Source organism: Amborella trichopoda, chromosome 8 (assembly GCF_054954075.1).
Source record: "Amborella trichopoda isolate Santa Cruz 75 chromosome 8, AtrichopodaSantaCruz75HAP2 v2.0, whole genome shotgun sequence".
Lineage (NCBI taxonomy): Eukaryota > Viridiplantae > Streptophyta > Magnoliopsida > Amborellales > Amborellaceae > Amborella > Amborella trichopoda.
In genome coordinates, this window is record NC_142343.1 from 2,669,030 (window position 1) to 2,685,083 (window position 16,054).

Sequence of the window (16,054 nt, forward strand, 5' to 3'; positions counted from 1 at the left end):
GATTCATTAGTGGACTAATGACAAGTTTAGTTTATTACATAGGATTAACAGTTTGGTGAAAACTTGTTAATCTTAATTAGCTGCACTTAAGGGAATTAAAGCAGGAGTCACATTTGGATCTCAACTCCTGTAGACCATGAGAGTTACAAAAAGAATGGGTTCTCTATAAAAAAAGGGTTAACCCCTCAAGAAATGTAGAAGAGAAAATAAGGGATAAAATATAGAAAAAGGATATAAAAGAGATATGGAAGGTGAATGAGATTCACCTAAGGGAACTCTCGAAGTTGCCTGTCACCGGATGACTTGGTCTATAGGATTTCGTATGGAATCTTAAGCCCCTTGTGTAATTTAATGATAGATCCGAGTAACTTGTTTATTGATTTTATTTACTTATTGATATTATTTCTATTGATATTTTGTACGACGAATTTCTATTGTTATTTTGTAGTGGGACTAACAATTTCCTTTGCTTGTGCTGAATCCAAATAGTTGGGGAAAAGTTATGTTGATGATGATGATATCCCTCAACTATTACAAGAACACTAGTGTAATTTCTTGTGCGTGCGACATTCATCAGAAGATAATGCAACCTGGCTATTGCATTCATGAGAAGATAATGCAACCTGGCTATTGATTAAATTAGACATAAAGAAACAATTATTGTTTCATGTGGGTGACTCCACACCCTATATGGATGATGTCATCCTTTAAAAAATTAATAAATGCTTTTTTTTTTATCAATAATTTTTACTTTACCCTTAATTAATTACTTAAAATACCCCAAGACCAAAAGGCTAAAATACCCCAAGACCAAAATTAGTAGGGTAATTTTTACTTTACCCTCAATAAGTAGGGTAAGTGTATCAAGTATCCAACAATTTTGAGTATCCTAAGGAAATACTCATAAGTATGGTGGGTGAGGTTTGTATAAGATGTCAACTTTGAACAATCATGGCAAGGTGCACCTCAAAATCTTGTTAAAAAATATAATTTTGGTGCCAAAACTCTTAGCATCACCTAAGAGTCTATTTTTCACTTCTATAATGAAATCGAAAGTTCAAAAAATGGTGTAGAATTAGCAGATCTATGAACACTTGAAAATTTAAAAAATGGACGGTCCAGATAATGTGTAAAAAGATGTACTATTTCTAAACTTTAAAAATTAATTTTTTCTTTCATATCCATACATATCGAGGTCAAGATGATCAATTGAAGAATTCTATAGTGACAAAACAAACATTCTTTGTTGGGGTTTTGAGGTGCACCTTACTTCTACACTATAAGTTTGACACCTTATATAAACCTTTTTTATATTAGAATGAGTTGTGGTTGCGTGTATTTATCAACAAATCATTATTTTTATTTAAAACTATTTTAATAAGTAACTTAATCATCAAGTAAGGGTAAATTTAATATTTTTACAAAAGTACAATAGTATTTTAGAAGTTAATGTCCGGAAATTTTATTTGTAAAATACCTTTGTCTTTTAGTAAAAATTTCGATTTTATTCCATGTAGAGATGACAAATTGTCCTTTAGTAATATTTACATATATACCCTTACTTGTCGAACAAAATACTACAAATGTAACGTTTTTTTTTTAAAAAAACCATGTCGTTAGTAAATCCACCATTCAACAATTATTTTAATATTAATCTTTGTATTTTAAAAGGTTATGAATTGTAGATTATCCCGATATACACACTTGAAAATATAAAAAATGGGTTCTCCAAATAATGCGATGGAAGATGCACTCTTTTTGAGACTTAAAGTTCTTTTTTTTAAAAAAAAAAATTCGGACTTCTTTGGTTTGAAATCATCAATTGACAAGTTTGCTAGCGACAAAACAACATTTTTTAAAAGGAAAAAGTTTACATAAGGATGCAACCTTATAATGTGGAACTACAAATGCCTCTCAAAAATCCATCAAAAAATATAGTTTTAATGTTGCCTTTGATTGATCATCTCGACATCGAGATGCATGACCATGAAAAACAAAAAGATTTTAAGTCTCAGAAATAGTGCATTTTACAATATATTATCTACACCGTCCATTTTTAAGATTTTCATGTGTTTATAAATCTACTTGATTTTGACCATTTTTGAAATTTAAAATTTTATAATTAGATATAAAAACAGATTTTGAGATAATCCTAAGAACATTTTACATCACAATTATATACCATGATAAAATTTGAAGGTGTACCTTACGTCTACAGCTACGGTTGCATCCGTATGCCAACTGCACCCTTTTTTTAATGGATCGTTCGAAGAAATACTATGAGTTTTGGCCTCTTGGAGTTGAGTTTGGGGCTATTCCAAGATTAAAATGTCAATCAAGAAAAACAACATACGACATTCAGAAAAAGGGGCATAACAATAGACTAAGCGGAGTAGGAGTTAGAAATAAAATTACTAGAGAGCCCCAAGTAGGCTGCCGAATTCGATGTGCCTAAGTGGCATTCATGTTGGGACAATGATGCAAAATCACCTTCCATTTAACCTCATATTATTCTCTTAATGGCCAAGGGCAATTTTGGTCAAATGAAAAAGTCATTTTAAGGAGCATTTGACGGTCAATTGTAGAGAGAGAAGGTATACTGAGGGGGCTATTTGTAAAGAGAGAAAAGAGAAGATTCGTAGAAAAGAAGAGGTTAGGGGTTTTGTATAAACTCTAGTTTTATAGTTATATTAGGCTGAATTTCATCGGCCTTTCTTCGTGACGATGGTGTTGGTCGACGATAGACGAAGAGAGGAGTCGATTGATGCTATCGTTGTGGTATGAAAGTTCATTTTGAATTTTTCTCTACCATTGTAAGGTAATCGCTATATACGTCAAAGCTTGTAATTCTTTTATTGATAGTTAATAATTTTCTTGCTGATTACCCGTAGATGTATGCCAATTTTGGGATAACTACGTATATTTGTGTTTGATGGTGATTACATTACAGTTTGTGATATGTGATTGTGCCATTAGATTTTCTCTTTTATCTTCTCTTGATTTCATCTTATTGTTCCAAATTTATGATACTATATACAATTCTCGAGTGTGGATTTTCTGAAATCAGTTTGTCGGTAATAGACAAGTTGGTTTTAAGGCATCAGATTTATTGTAGTGCGAGGTTCACCGCAACAAGAGGTGATCGAGGTAATCTCGATTCCCAACAATTCAGACCGTCAAACCGAAGGACCCCAATTTTGAGAACCAAACACAAGGAGCCGAAGACACTTTACTAAACTAAAACTGCCGGAGACAACTATAAATGAACAAAAGACTGTAAAATTCTTATGTTTCGAGGAACATGCCAATTTTAGAACTAAAACTTCAAGGAAAATGACACAATAGACCATTTTTTTTAGTACAAAGAGATCATAATCACTCATATCCATTGGGTTTTAAATCGGGGGTTTTAGTTCAATAAAGTGTATTATTGACTATGAATAGTATAATTGTATTATTGATTAAACTTAAGATTCAAAAGAATTTCGTAAAGCACCTCAAGTCATCTAATTTAACATTTAATGATTAAGAGTGATTGTAACCTCCTCGTAACAATTAAAAATAGTAGTCTCATGATATATAGAATCCTAAACCTTAATTATCTCATGATATAGAATCCTAAACCTTAATTATCAGATCCGCACTCTTCAAGGAATCTGAAAGCAGTAGATGGACTTGCTCTCTTTGAAGGGTGTAGTACTAAGGTGGGAATCTAAGGAAAAACTACACACTCCTTGAATACAATAAACGCGGTGAGTCACCTACAAGTCTTTGAGTTTCACTCTCTAGAAAATATAGAAATCACTACTGTGTACTATTAATTTTTTGTTCTTAAGTTCAAATGGAACGTTATTTGAAATCACAGTTGTGTACCGACTTGGGCTATTTGAAATTTGATCAAAAGAAAGGCTATTGAAAATTAGATTAAAACACATGGTAAGTTATTAAATAGTTCAACTCTCAGGTTTGATTTAATAAAGTTCCCTTAGGAGGATGAGATACTAAATAGTTCTCCTCTTAAGTGCGATTTAGTAAATGACTGCAATAATTCACGTAAAAAAATCTAAATGACGAGAAGGCAAAAGGAATCCCTACAATGCATACATTATTTGGAGTTGTGTATGTAGAGAGAGAAAAAGAGAGAGAGATTTAAGATGGACGTTGAAAAAAGGGGGCACCAAACGAACGATGCAAAAAAATTCTCATATATATATATATATATATATATATAGAAGAAAATGTTAAGATCAGCCCACAAATTTATATAAACATATAAGCCCAACGGTTCAGATTGAATCTGGACCAATCTGACGGTCACGACTTCTTTTTGTGTTTGAATTTTAATTTTTTTCTACATATCCAAATAACTTGAAATTTTAGGTGTGTATTCTTCAAAAATATTAGAATCTACTAAAAATATCAAAAAAAATTTGTAAAAAATAAATTGAACAAAATACCCATGAAATATTTTGGGGGTATTTTGATCAATTTATTTTGTTATGAATTATTTTTTAAATATTTTTATTAGGTGTGCCTTGATGAGAAGAATTGACACTAAAAATTTCAAGTTATTGAATTTGTTGAAAAAAATTTAAAATTAAAATACAAAATGAGATCGTGACAGTCAGATCGGCCTAGATTCAATCTGGACCGTTGGGCTCATATATTCATATGAGCTAGTGGGCTAATCTCGATGAAGTTTCTATAGGGCCTAGGCTTCATGAAAACAAAATAAAGCCTCACATTGAATCCTCATCCAGAAAGAACTTTGGGTGCTAGAAATCTCTATGATGGCTTTAAAATCAATTTCCAACACTCGTTATGAAATTAAACTAAAAAAGTTGTAGATCTTATCTATATGTGCACTTATTCTTAGGGAAAATTGGACGGTCTAAATAATGAGTTACAATATACACTATTTTTAGGCTTGAATTTTTTTGTTTTTGTTTTTCACAACTATAATGGTCATGGCTAAGACAATCGATTTGGAGGTTTTTTTATGCCAAAGCTGACATTATTTTTGAGGCTTGAATTTTTTTTTTTTTTTTTTAACAACTATAATGGGCTAAGGTTTTCCAATATCAAAGCTGCAATTTTCAGTGAATTTTGATGTGAGGCTTTACTCTTGATAAGGCTCCTATCGAAATATGTTTCTAAAACATAAATATCTAAAATCCATCTTAAAAGAAATCCGGTCCTTATTTATATGACCTTGTAAAAGTCTAACCCATGAATGCGTATTCACTGCATATCGTGGCCTGTTATTTATATTAGCTTTATGCCTTTATCAAGGGGAAAAGTTTATATAAGGTTGCAACCTTAAAATGTAGAATCACTGATGCACCTCAAAAATCTATCAAAAATATTGTTTTAATGTTGAAAAATCCTTCTAGTTGATCATCTCGACAGCAAGATACATGAATATGAGGAAAAAAGGTTTTTGAGTATCGAAAACAGTGCATCTTACAACACATTATCTAGACCGTCCATTTTCAAGATTTTCATATATTTATAGATCTACTTGATTTTAACAATTTTTGGAATTTAAAATTTCTAATTAGATACGAAAATAGATTTTAAGATAATAGTAAGTATTTTTTACAACAAAATTACATGTTATAAATAAAATTTTAAGGTGCGCCTTAATTGGATTGTTCAAGGTTGCAACCTTATAGAAACCACACCCTTTATCAAATGCGCTTGAATAAAATTCAAACTTAGATACTAATATCTCATTATTATATTTTATCATGGGAAAGGTTTTTATACTTCATCTATATAGAATATATCTACTTACCTCTATTCAGCCTTCCAATTTAGATCAAGTGAGCTACTGACCGTTTGATATAGATATGGTGCGTCAGAGTATTTTATTTTTAATTTTTTCTACAAATTATATGAATATAAATTTGGTACGGGCCATCATCTCAATGGCGCACACCTAACAAAAATATTTAAAAAGTAATTTTGATAAAATATAGTGACCAAAATACCCCTGAAACATTTCAGGGACATTTTGATAATATTAGTTTATTGGAAATATTGTTTTTCTTTTTTTTTTATGGAGAATTGTACGCTCAAAATTTGGTGTCAAAATATTTTATAAAAAAATATTAAAAATGAAATAATGTAGAGGCATGACATTGTGGTTGAGATTATCTCAGCCGTTCATTCAGAATAAACAATTGGATAGGGGAACTATATATGTTTTATGAGAAATTATCCTATAGGACTCTCCCTCACCCATGTGTTTAGGACCCCAAAGGATCACCATTAAATTTGGCACGGATCTTTAGAAAAGTCAAGTCCCACACCCATGTGGTAATTTTTCTAAAGATCTATGTTAACTTTAATGATGATCCTTTGAGTCCTACACATGGATGAGAGAGAGTCCTATAGGATCTTTACTCATATTTCATTTAGCATGAGAAATATAAAAAGGTTGCCCTTTTATTATATGGCATCGTCACTCCAACTTATACTACAAGCATGAAAGACAATAGGTGAGCATGGTCTATACTAACTTCAAGGATCCAAGTCTACCACTAAGTCGAACCCTAATGGACAACTTAGAGCACGGATACCGGCTCAAAAGCTTTATTTCCGACCGAAAGCTAATGATATATCAATAGGGTTTCTGCCCGATGAAGTTGCCGGGAGGGTTGTAGTTGCAGGTTATGAAGATGCCTCCATTGTTGCACCTGACCTTGGCACAACCCAACCGCACCGAGTTGCGCCACACGACTTGTGTGTAGTGGCCGCACTGCTTGCCGGCTGCACAAGTGTTGGAGTTGTAGTCATAGTCTGCCTTCTCATTGACCCATGCGTTCACTGCGTCTGCTGCTGAGAAATCAGCACCCGAACCCCCGAATAGGTTCTCACCGTAAGGCCCCCCAGAGTGTATGAGATTGCAATCTCTAGCCCTCTGGTTCGCATAGTTCTGCGCAAAGGCGGCGACGTTGTCGTCCCATGTCAAGGGTCCAACGTTAAGTCGTGTCCGTGCGGCGTTATGCGGGTTGAGATAATCCTGGGGAGAGTTCTGGGCATGGCACAGATGCACCATCCCCATGGTGCACAGCACTACGAGCAAGGTAAGGGACCAGGATTGCTTGTTCATGGCCATCTTTCAATTGTGGTTTTGTGAGTTTTGGTGATGGCTTGAGCCCAAACCAGTGCAGGTATTTATAGGACTCTTGGACCACAAAAATCACATTTCAAGAATAAAATTCTTGAAAATTCTAGCGTGCATACGTCAGGAGATGAGGCAACCCCTTGACGTTTTCGGCTGCTTTTAGTTTTACTATGAAAATTATTTGTTTTAACAAAACAAAACAATGGGACAGTTTTTCTTGGAGTAACGCAACTTTAAACGTTCAAAGTAAGGCGTGTCTCTAGACTTTGTCATAAGGTGTAATTTTGGTATAGAAAATTTTTAAGATGGTTTAAAAATCTATTTTTTATAACTATAAATTTTAAACTTTAAAATTGGTTCAAATCAAGCAGATCTATAAATGCATAAAAATCTTGAAAATAGATGGTACAGATAACGTGTTGTAATATGTACTATTTTTGGGACTTAAAATATTTGTTTTCATATCCATCCATGTTGATGTTGAGATTATTAATTAGATGGCTTTACAACCTTAAAATAAGCTTTTTTATTTTTTTATTTTTAAGTGCACCTTAATTCTATGATATAAAGTGTCAACCTCATATAAACTTTTTTCATATTAAAAAAGAAGGGCCAGGCTAGGGATTAATCGGTCAGGGAGATGTCTATATAGATTAAACCGAGCAAAGGAAGGTTGCCTATTTTTTGTAATTCTTTCCCAACTTTTTGTTTTTGGATAATTCAATAGAGAGGATAGACCCTTATCCCTTTTTTATTAAGGAATTAGCTTTTTTGAAATTGTCGGTAGGATTGAAAACCACAACGTGATAACTAAGTATAGGGTTACTATAACTACGACCCCACCCTTCGTTTATTCATTCACAAAAACAAAAAAAAATACTTGGGATGATATTACTATTTTGGATGGGAAATTGAAATGATTTCTTAGTCCACGAAGAGCACACCGTCCACTTGCTTCCTCGGGCAAAGATCCAAAATTTTGGGGATATAACAAATAAAAAATCTTTTTAGATTGAACAAGTAACTAACTGAAAGAGAAAAATAAAAAATAAAAAAAGAAAAGACCTGAAAAATGAAATCCCAGGTCTTAAGATTTAACAAGTGCGTCCAGTTTTTAGAGGGCATGATCTAAGTGTTAAAAAACTCAAAATCTTTTTTTTATTTATTGTTGAAATAATAATGTGGTCATTCTAACATGGATCTCAAAACTCCATATCCGAAAAAATCTCCCAAATAAAATTTTCACTCCACGAGAGCACTTATTTTTATCTGGACCCATTTTGTGTTATTTTCCACAGGCAAAGAGAAAAAGCACGGCACAAAAATACCCACTTTTCCTTAATTTGTGGTCAATATGAACTTGGCACATTCATCTTTTTTTTATTTATTGTTGAAATAATAATGTGGTCATTCTAACATGGATCTCAAAACTCCATATCTGAAAAAATCTCCCAAATAAAATTTTCACTCCACGAGAGCACTTATTTTTATCTGGGACCCATTTTGTGTTATTTTCCACAGGCAAAGAGAAAAGCACGGCACAAAATACCCACTTTTCCTTAATTTGTGGTCAATATGAACTTGGCACATTCATCTCTTACGTGCATCCCCAAGTCTCCAAAAAAACATCTCGATCTATGGATAACGATAATGACAATATAAGTAGTCACCTAAAATGACGTCAGATTTTGATCGGATGGTTGTCATGAAATTTAATGCTCCAAATGTTAATATATATTTTCAACTATCCGATTTGTAGACCTAATCATGAAATTTCATGTAGATCGAGGAGATCTATATGTATTTGAAAATTTTGAAGTGGACAATCTATAAAATATGTTATAAGATGTTTTGAAATGGATAGTCTATGGCAATGCTGTAAGATTCGTTTCGGTGTTTTTCAATTTGGTGAGAAAAATGAAGCAATTCGATGCTTAAGTCGGTTCAGAGGAAGACTTTGAACCCTTTTTTTGAAATTTAATTTAAAGAAATTAGATATTTATATATAATGTATTAAAATAATGGAAAAAATTTAAAAACAAAAAAAAATTAAAAAAAATCTACAAAGTACTTTCATATAGGTATTTCTTTTTTGACTAAAGGAACCCAAAGCTTCGGCCAAAGCAGACCCAAATATGACCGAAGCAACCCAAAGTGGTCCGAATCTGATCGAAGTGCAGCACCAAGCTTCTCTTTACTTCGGTTTATGCCTAAAATCCGAAGGTTTTAGCCTCTTCAGCTGAAGCAAAGCGAATTTGATAATATTGTTCTATAGAATATGTCAAAAAATGTAATATTTTAAAGACTAGAGTCTTTATTTTTCTTGCTCGTACATCTCAAGGTCTAGATGGTTGATTGGAGGGCTTTCTAGGGTCCAAATGACTTCTTTCGATGGTTTTTGCGGTGTCCCTTCTATGTTATGAAGTTTATTCAACACAGTCATATATTATACAATGGGATGTCTACAAAGAGACAATTTACTTTTTTTACAATGAGGTCACAATCATTCTTGTCCTTTAGATTTCAAAATATGTGGTTGTAAGAGTGTCATTGAATTGATACAAAGTTTCAAAAAATACTCTTGGACTTCATGACTCATTCGAAGCCATCTAATTTGACATCTGATGAGTGAGAATAGTTGTGACCTCCTTGTAATAAAGATAAATGGTCTATTTATAGAAAATCCCATATTCAATACTTCAAAAATTATTTCACATAGATCATACATTGATACGGCTATTTTTAGCCTCCTTCTTATAAAGGGAAACCATTTATACATACCCACGAGGTACTTTATGTCTAATTTGTCTTTAGGGATGCTCTTCCTTCTTCAAATCAATCATCTCGACCTTAAGATGTATGGACAAAAGAAAAATGAATTTCAAGTCTTGAAATTATTGCATCTTGTAATATTTTTTATGAACCTTCAATTTTCAAGATTTTCAAATGTTTATAGATCTGATCGATATACACTATTTTTTAAGCTTTAAATTTTATAACTAGAGATAAAACAAAATTTCAGGCCATCATAAAGATTTCTAGTACTGAATCAACATCTTTTGACATTATTTGTAGGCGCGCCTTACTTTGATTGTTTAGGGCCTAGGCCCTATACAAACCACAAACTTTAATCAATAGCCAGGTTGCATTTTCTTCTCAAGAGGGATTTCCAAATGTAGCGCGCACAAGAATTTACACTAGTGTTCTTACACTGGTCGAGAAATATCATCATCAGAGCCTTTCTCCAATTATTTGGATCGCCCAATTCACTGTGACCGAGCCTAATAGATTCTTTAAAAAAAAGAAAAGAATAACTAAAGGGCAAACACTTGGAGAGGGTCTAGTACGACCGGCTTGGCCCTCAATCCATATTTTGTGACCCACACCCTAGTTTTTTAGGATTGGACTAGGTTGAACCACCTTAGGTTCCAAGTTGGTCCACTTAGTTTCAAGTACTCCCCTTGTAATAAAAGTTAAAGCAATATATTTGTAAAGGGATTGTATACAATGAGACCATTTACCTTTGATACAGGGAGGTCAAAATTACTTACAACCAGTGTTTTAAAAAACGCCGAGTCGAACCAGACTCGCCCGGTTCGACTCGGAAATCGTAAAAAGTGGATCGTATCGGCTAAAAATCAGAAATCGTCCGGTTCTAGAGAGAACAGGACGATTCTGTATAGTGACTCACCGATTCACTGTACGGAATCGGCGAGTCCCGTATGGAATTTTTTTTTTTTTTGTAATCCATGATAGATTTTTTTGTAATACTTGATCGATTTTTTTGTAATCCATGATCGAATTGTTTTTGTTTTTTTGTAATCCATGATCGAATTTTTTGTTTTTTTGTAACCCATGATAGAATTTTTTTGTAATCCATGATCGAAATGTTTGTTTTTTTTTCTTGTAATCCATGATCGAATGTTTTGTTTTTTTTTTTTTTTTGTAACCCATGATAGAATTTTTTGTAATCCATGATCGAATGTTTTGTAATACATGATCGAAATGTTTGTTTTTTTTTTTGTAATCCATGATTGAATTTTTTGTTTTTTGCTTTTTTTGTAACCCATGATTGAATTTTTTGTAATCCATGATCGAATTGTTTTTTTCTTTTTTTGTAATCCACGATTGAATTTTTTGTTTTTTTTTGTTTGTTTTTTTTTGTAATCCATGATCGAATTTTATGTAATCCATGATCGAATTTTATGTAATCCATGATCGAATTTTTTGTAATCCATGATTGAATTTTTTGAAAATTTGTGATTTTTTTTTTGTTATCCATGATAGAATATTTGGAAAATTTGTGATTTTTTTTTTAAATCCATGATCAAATTTTTTTTTGTAATCCATGATAGAATTTTTTGAAAATTTGTGATTTTTTTTTTTAATCCATGATCGATTTTTTTGAAAATTTGTTTTTTTTTTTTTAATCCATATTATTCAAAGAGAAAATGAGAGAGATGATGATTCTGAGGCCATCCTACCCCAGCCATATTATTCACGTATCGAGTCCCAACAGCAACAGTGTAGGGATGAGCACGACAGTGCAGGTGAGCATGAAGGATGGACAATCTTCGGGGATTTTAGATTGGGAACACAACAAAACACTAACACTCAGGGATTTGAGAATAGTCAGACGCCTGCTAATATCGATGATTCGTTTTTAGATCGAATCAATGAATTGTTAAACGAATTCAATCAATGGCACCAGCGTGACCAAGAAGAACAATAACGCCGTCTATCATTTTATTTTTAGATCATATGTTACTAATTTTATGCTTTATTGTAGTCCATGTATGTTGATATACTTATTCCATGATAATTATATGTTTATCCTTTTGTGTGATGTAAATTAAATGCTGAATGGCGGTTCAAGCAGGGAAATAACATATCAATATTCGCATATTCATTCAAAAACATGAAAATTCTTAATGGAGTACCCTCATTTCTTATTGAATTCCTAAAAAACAATATTTATAATGAATTTTAATAATTTTTTCGGATTTTTTTTAAACTTTATTCTGACCGATTCACTCGATTCCCGATCCGGATCGCCGATTCGTCGATCCGGATCAGTTTTTTGGAAGCCTGATCCGGGTCACCGATCCGTTTTTTAAACCATTGCTTACAACCATTCGATCTGAAATCTGGTAGCTTGGGTGTGTCACAAAGTTCTAAAAAATTTCTTTTGAACTTTAAGCTTGGTCAATGAAATAAATGTAGCCACTCAATTTCACATCCAATGGTCAACATTAATTGTGACTACCTTGTACCAAAAGTAAATAGTCCCATTATATATTTTCCGATGTAAAAATAATATAGAAGTTAAAAAGAATTTATTGGTAGTCAAAAAGAGAAAACTCCAAAGGTAATGTGTTTGAGCAAAATTTCTCAAGATTGCCGTATCCAAATGCAAGATCAAGGCGGCTAAGAGAGAAATCTTAGGATCACTGATTGACCAGTCCAAAAATATGTTGCTTACTGTTGTTTATTTTCTTGCCCTTGCCACCATGAATTGACTGTCTCAAACTAAAAAACAAAAATGTTGCTTGCAGTGTAATTTAACTTAAACTTTTGCAAGACATTTAATTAACGTGGTCTAGAATGACAACTACTTTTAAATTTTTCTTTATCTTCATAATAAAGGTGGGAAATATATAAGCTAGTCAGCCTCTTCTTCTATGAACAAGATAAGGTTAGAAAAGAGACTTAAAATTCTAACTTTTGGACGGTTCTAGAATGGTAGAGTCTCTTGTAGGGCTGAGAATGGGTTGGATCGGGTCTATATTTGAAAAGTATACACGGGATTCGGATTCAGATTTGGACTCTATCATATCCAAAATATTCAGATCTGGATCCAAAAAGTATACATGGGCTTTAAATGCAGATCCGAACACAATCAGATCGAAAAAATTATTTTATGTATTATTTTATATCTATTAAATACTATATAAAAAAATTATTATATAAACTATATGTATATATAAAATAATATATAATATTTTAATAACTAGGTCAGATCTACTTGTACTCAAATCCAATCCGAATTACTATTCAGACCCGACCCATCAGATCCAAATTTTGGATCCCAAAATTCGAGTTTCATATCCAAACCGCACAAATTCTCAGCCCTACTCTTGATACCATAATATTAGGAATACTTGACCCTTCTTATCTTCTAACTTATAAAAATTTAATAAATTAATGTGTACTTTCAAGTCTTGCTAAAAGGCGCAGTTGTAGCGCAAATGGTGCTAAATTGAGTACTTCCCAAGCTCTAACGTGTAGTCTATTCCTACCTCTCCTTAGTGCAAATTGAGTATATCTAAATATTTAAAAATATAAAAATAGGCAGTCCAGATAATGCATTACAGGATACATTCTTTTTAGGGTGCAGTTGGCATACAGATGCATCCATAACTGTAGAGGTAAGGTATACCTTCAAATTTTAACATGGTATATAATTTTTTAGGATTATCTCAAAATCTATTTTTATATCTAATTATAAAATTTTAAATTTAAAAAATGGTTAAAATCAAGTAGATCTATAAACATATGAAAATCTTGAAAATGGATACTGTAGATAATATGTTGTAAAATGCACTATTTTTGAGACTTAAAATCTTTTTATTTTTCATGGTTATACATCTCGATATGGAGATGAACAATCAAAAGGTTTCAACATTAAAACTACCTTTTCCGATAGCTTTTTGAGGTGCATCCGTAGTTCTACGTTATAAGGTTGCATCCTTATATAAATTTTTTCCTTCTTCTTAATACTCGAAATACTTTTTTCTATATTCATACTTCTCAAGGTCGAGATGATCAATTGCTAATTGAAACAACTTTTTTTTTATGGATTCTTAATTTGCGCCTTACTTCTATAATATAAGGTTAATGCCTTGTATGCATTTTTCCCATTAATCAACTAGCATTCCACTTCAATAGGTTCAAATCATCCCTTCCGCCTTAAATTAACAAAGGAAAATGGTTTGATAGAACTACATCGCTATCAAAAATAAGTAAAGCCTCATTTCATAATTCATCAAAAATTATAATATAAGTATTGGAAAACCTATGCATTGATGATCTCAGCTTGAACATATTAGTTGTGAAAAAAAATTAGGATCTTTGAAAATTGTGTACATTGTAACAAATTATCTAGATCGTCCATTTCCCCTTAAAAACAAGTGTTCATAAATATGTAAGATCTGTATCATTTTTTTAGTTTTAAATTTTATTTTTTATTTTTTTGACAAGTAGTTTTAAATTTTATTATTAGTGTTTTAAATTTTATTGTTAGTGTCGAAAATTGATTAGTTTGCATCTTCTTTGATTTTTATTTATGTTAAAAGATGAGAAAAAAAACAACAAGATTGCAGCCGTAGAAGAAGCAGCTTTGATTCTTGTTAAAAGATGAGAAAAAAAAAACATGATTGCCGCCGTAGAAGAAGCAGCTTTGATTCTTGTTAAAAGATGAGAGAAAAAAAAAGAACCATAGAAGAAGCACCTTTGACGTTGAAGAGTCCAAAGACTTTGGTGGGAAGCTAAGAGATTGATTACACAAGGAAAACATGCTATTTTTTTGGGTGCAGTTTGTATAGAGTCGAAGCTCTAAACAATCAAAGTAAAAGCGTATCTTTAAATAGTATTGAGAAATGTGGTTTTCATATTGAAAATCTTTCTGATAGTCTTAAAATATGTTTTTATCTTTAATTATAAAATTTAAAGCTTAAAAAATAGTGTAGATCAAGCAGATCTATGAAAATTTGAAAATCTTGAAAATTGACAGTCAAAAAATGTATTACAAGATGCACTATTTCCAAAACTTGAAATTCATTTTTTTCTTATGTCCATGCATCTTGATATCGAGATGATCAATTTGAGGATATTTAGGCATCAAAACAACCGCTTCTGGTGAAATTTTTGATGTGGGCTCTAATTTGATTGCTTAGAGCCTCAGCTCTATAGAAACTTTTTCCAACTTCTTTTGTTTTGTTAACTTTATAAGAAAAATATGCTACCAAACACATGAATGGGTTAGGAAAAAAATGCAATCAAGCATGTGAATGGATTTTGGCCTCTTGGAGTCCAATTTAGGGAAAATTCAAGATTAATAAGTCAATCAAGAAAAAAAAAAAACAAAAAAAGAGCATAGAAGAATATACTGGGTGAAATAGGGGCTGAAAATAAAACCAGCAGACTCAATTGACCTATCGAACTGTAGAGGATAAGAAACCAATGTTTGAGTAAAATATGACACGGAAAAAAATAGTGCAGAAAAATAATACAAGCATGATGCAAAGATTCACCTGATTCGATTGCCTGCGTCTAAAAGGAAAATGTTTATATAAGGGTGAAGCCTCAAACAATCAAATTAAAACGCACCTCTAAAATTTACTAGAAGGGGTTTTTTTTATGTTGAAAAACTCTTGATTCAATTACCTCGACCTCAAGATGTATAGACCTGAGAAAAAATAGATCTCAAGTCTGGGAAACAATGCATCTCATAACGTATTATCTAGACCGTCAATTTTTAAGATTTTCATGTGGTAATAGATCTGCTCGATCTACATTATTTTTTAATCTTAAATTTTATAATTAAACATAAAAATAAATTTTCAGACCATCATAAATATTTCTAATACTAAAACAATATATTATGGTACTATTTGAATGTGTGCCTTACTTTGAATGTTAAGGGCTTTGGTCTTATACAAACCACACCCATATAAGTAATTTAATGAAACCACATCTAAAAGATATGTTTGTGGCATTTGTATAACTCTGAATTTTGCACAAATACTCTTTCATCCCAATAATCGATCTTTTAAAAAAAAAAATTCAATTGTTGGCCAAATAAGTCCTTTTAAAAAAATGAATCTAGACTATCTATTTTGTGAATTTCAAGATTTAAGCCTT

The 16,054-nt window shown here is 31.9% G+C and overlaps 1 protein-coding gene across 1 annotated transcript; it reads right to left on the bottom strand.

The window, feature by feature from the left end:
* Positions 1–6,432: 6,432 nt before the first annotated feature.
* On the bottom strand, positions 6,433–7,145 carry LOC18437795 (pathogenesis-related protein PRB1-2). The gene has a single exon (XM_006847994.4). The coding sequence runs from the start codon at positions 7,121–7,123 to the stop codon at positions 6,626–6,628; it is 498 nt and encodes a 165-aa protein (XP_006848057.1). The 5' UTR covers positions 7,124–7,145; the 3' UTR covers positions 6,433–6,625.
* Between the last annotated feature and the right edge of the window lie 8,909 nt (positions 7,146–16,054).

Coding starts and splice junctions, on each gene's coding strand:
- LOC18437795 (XM_006847994.4), bottom strand. CDS start 7,123: ATGGCCATGAACAAGCAATCCTGGTCCCTTACCTTGCTCGTAGTGCTG.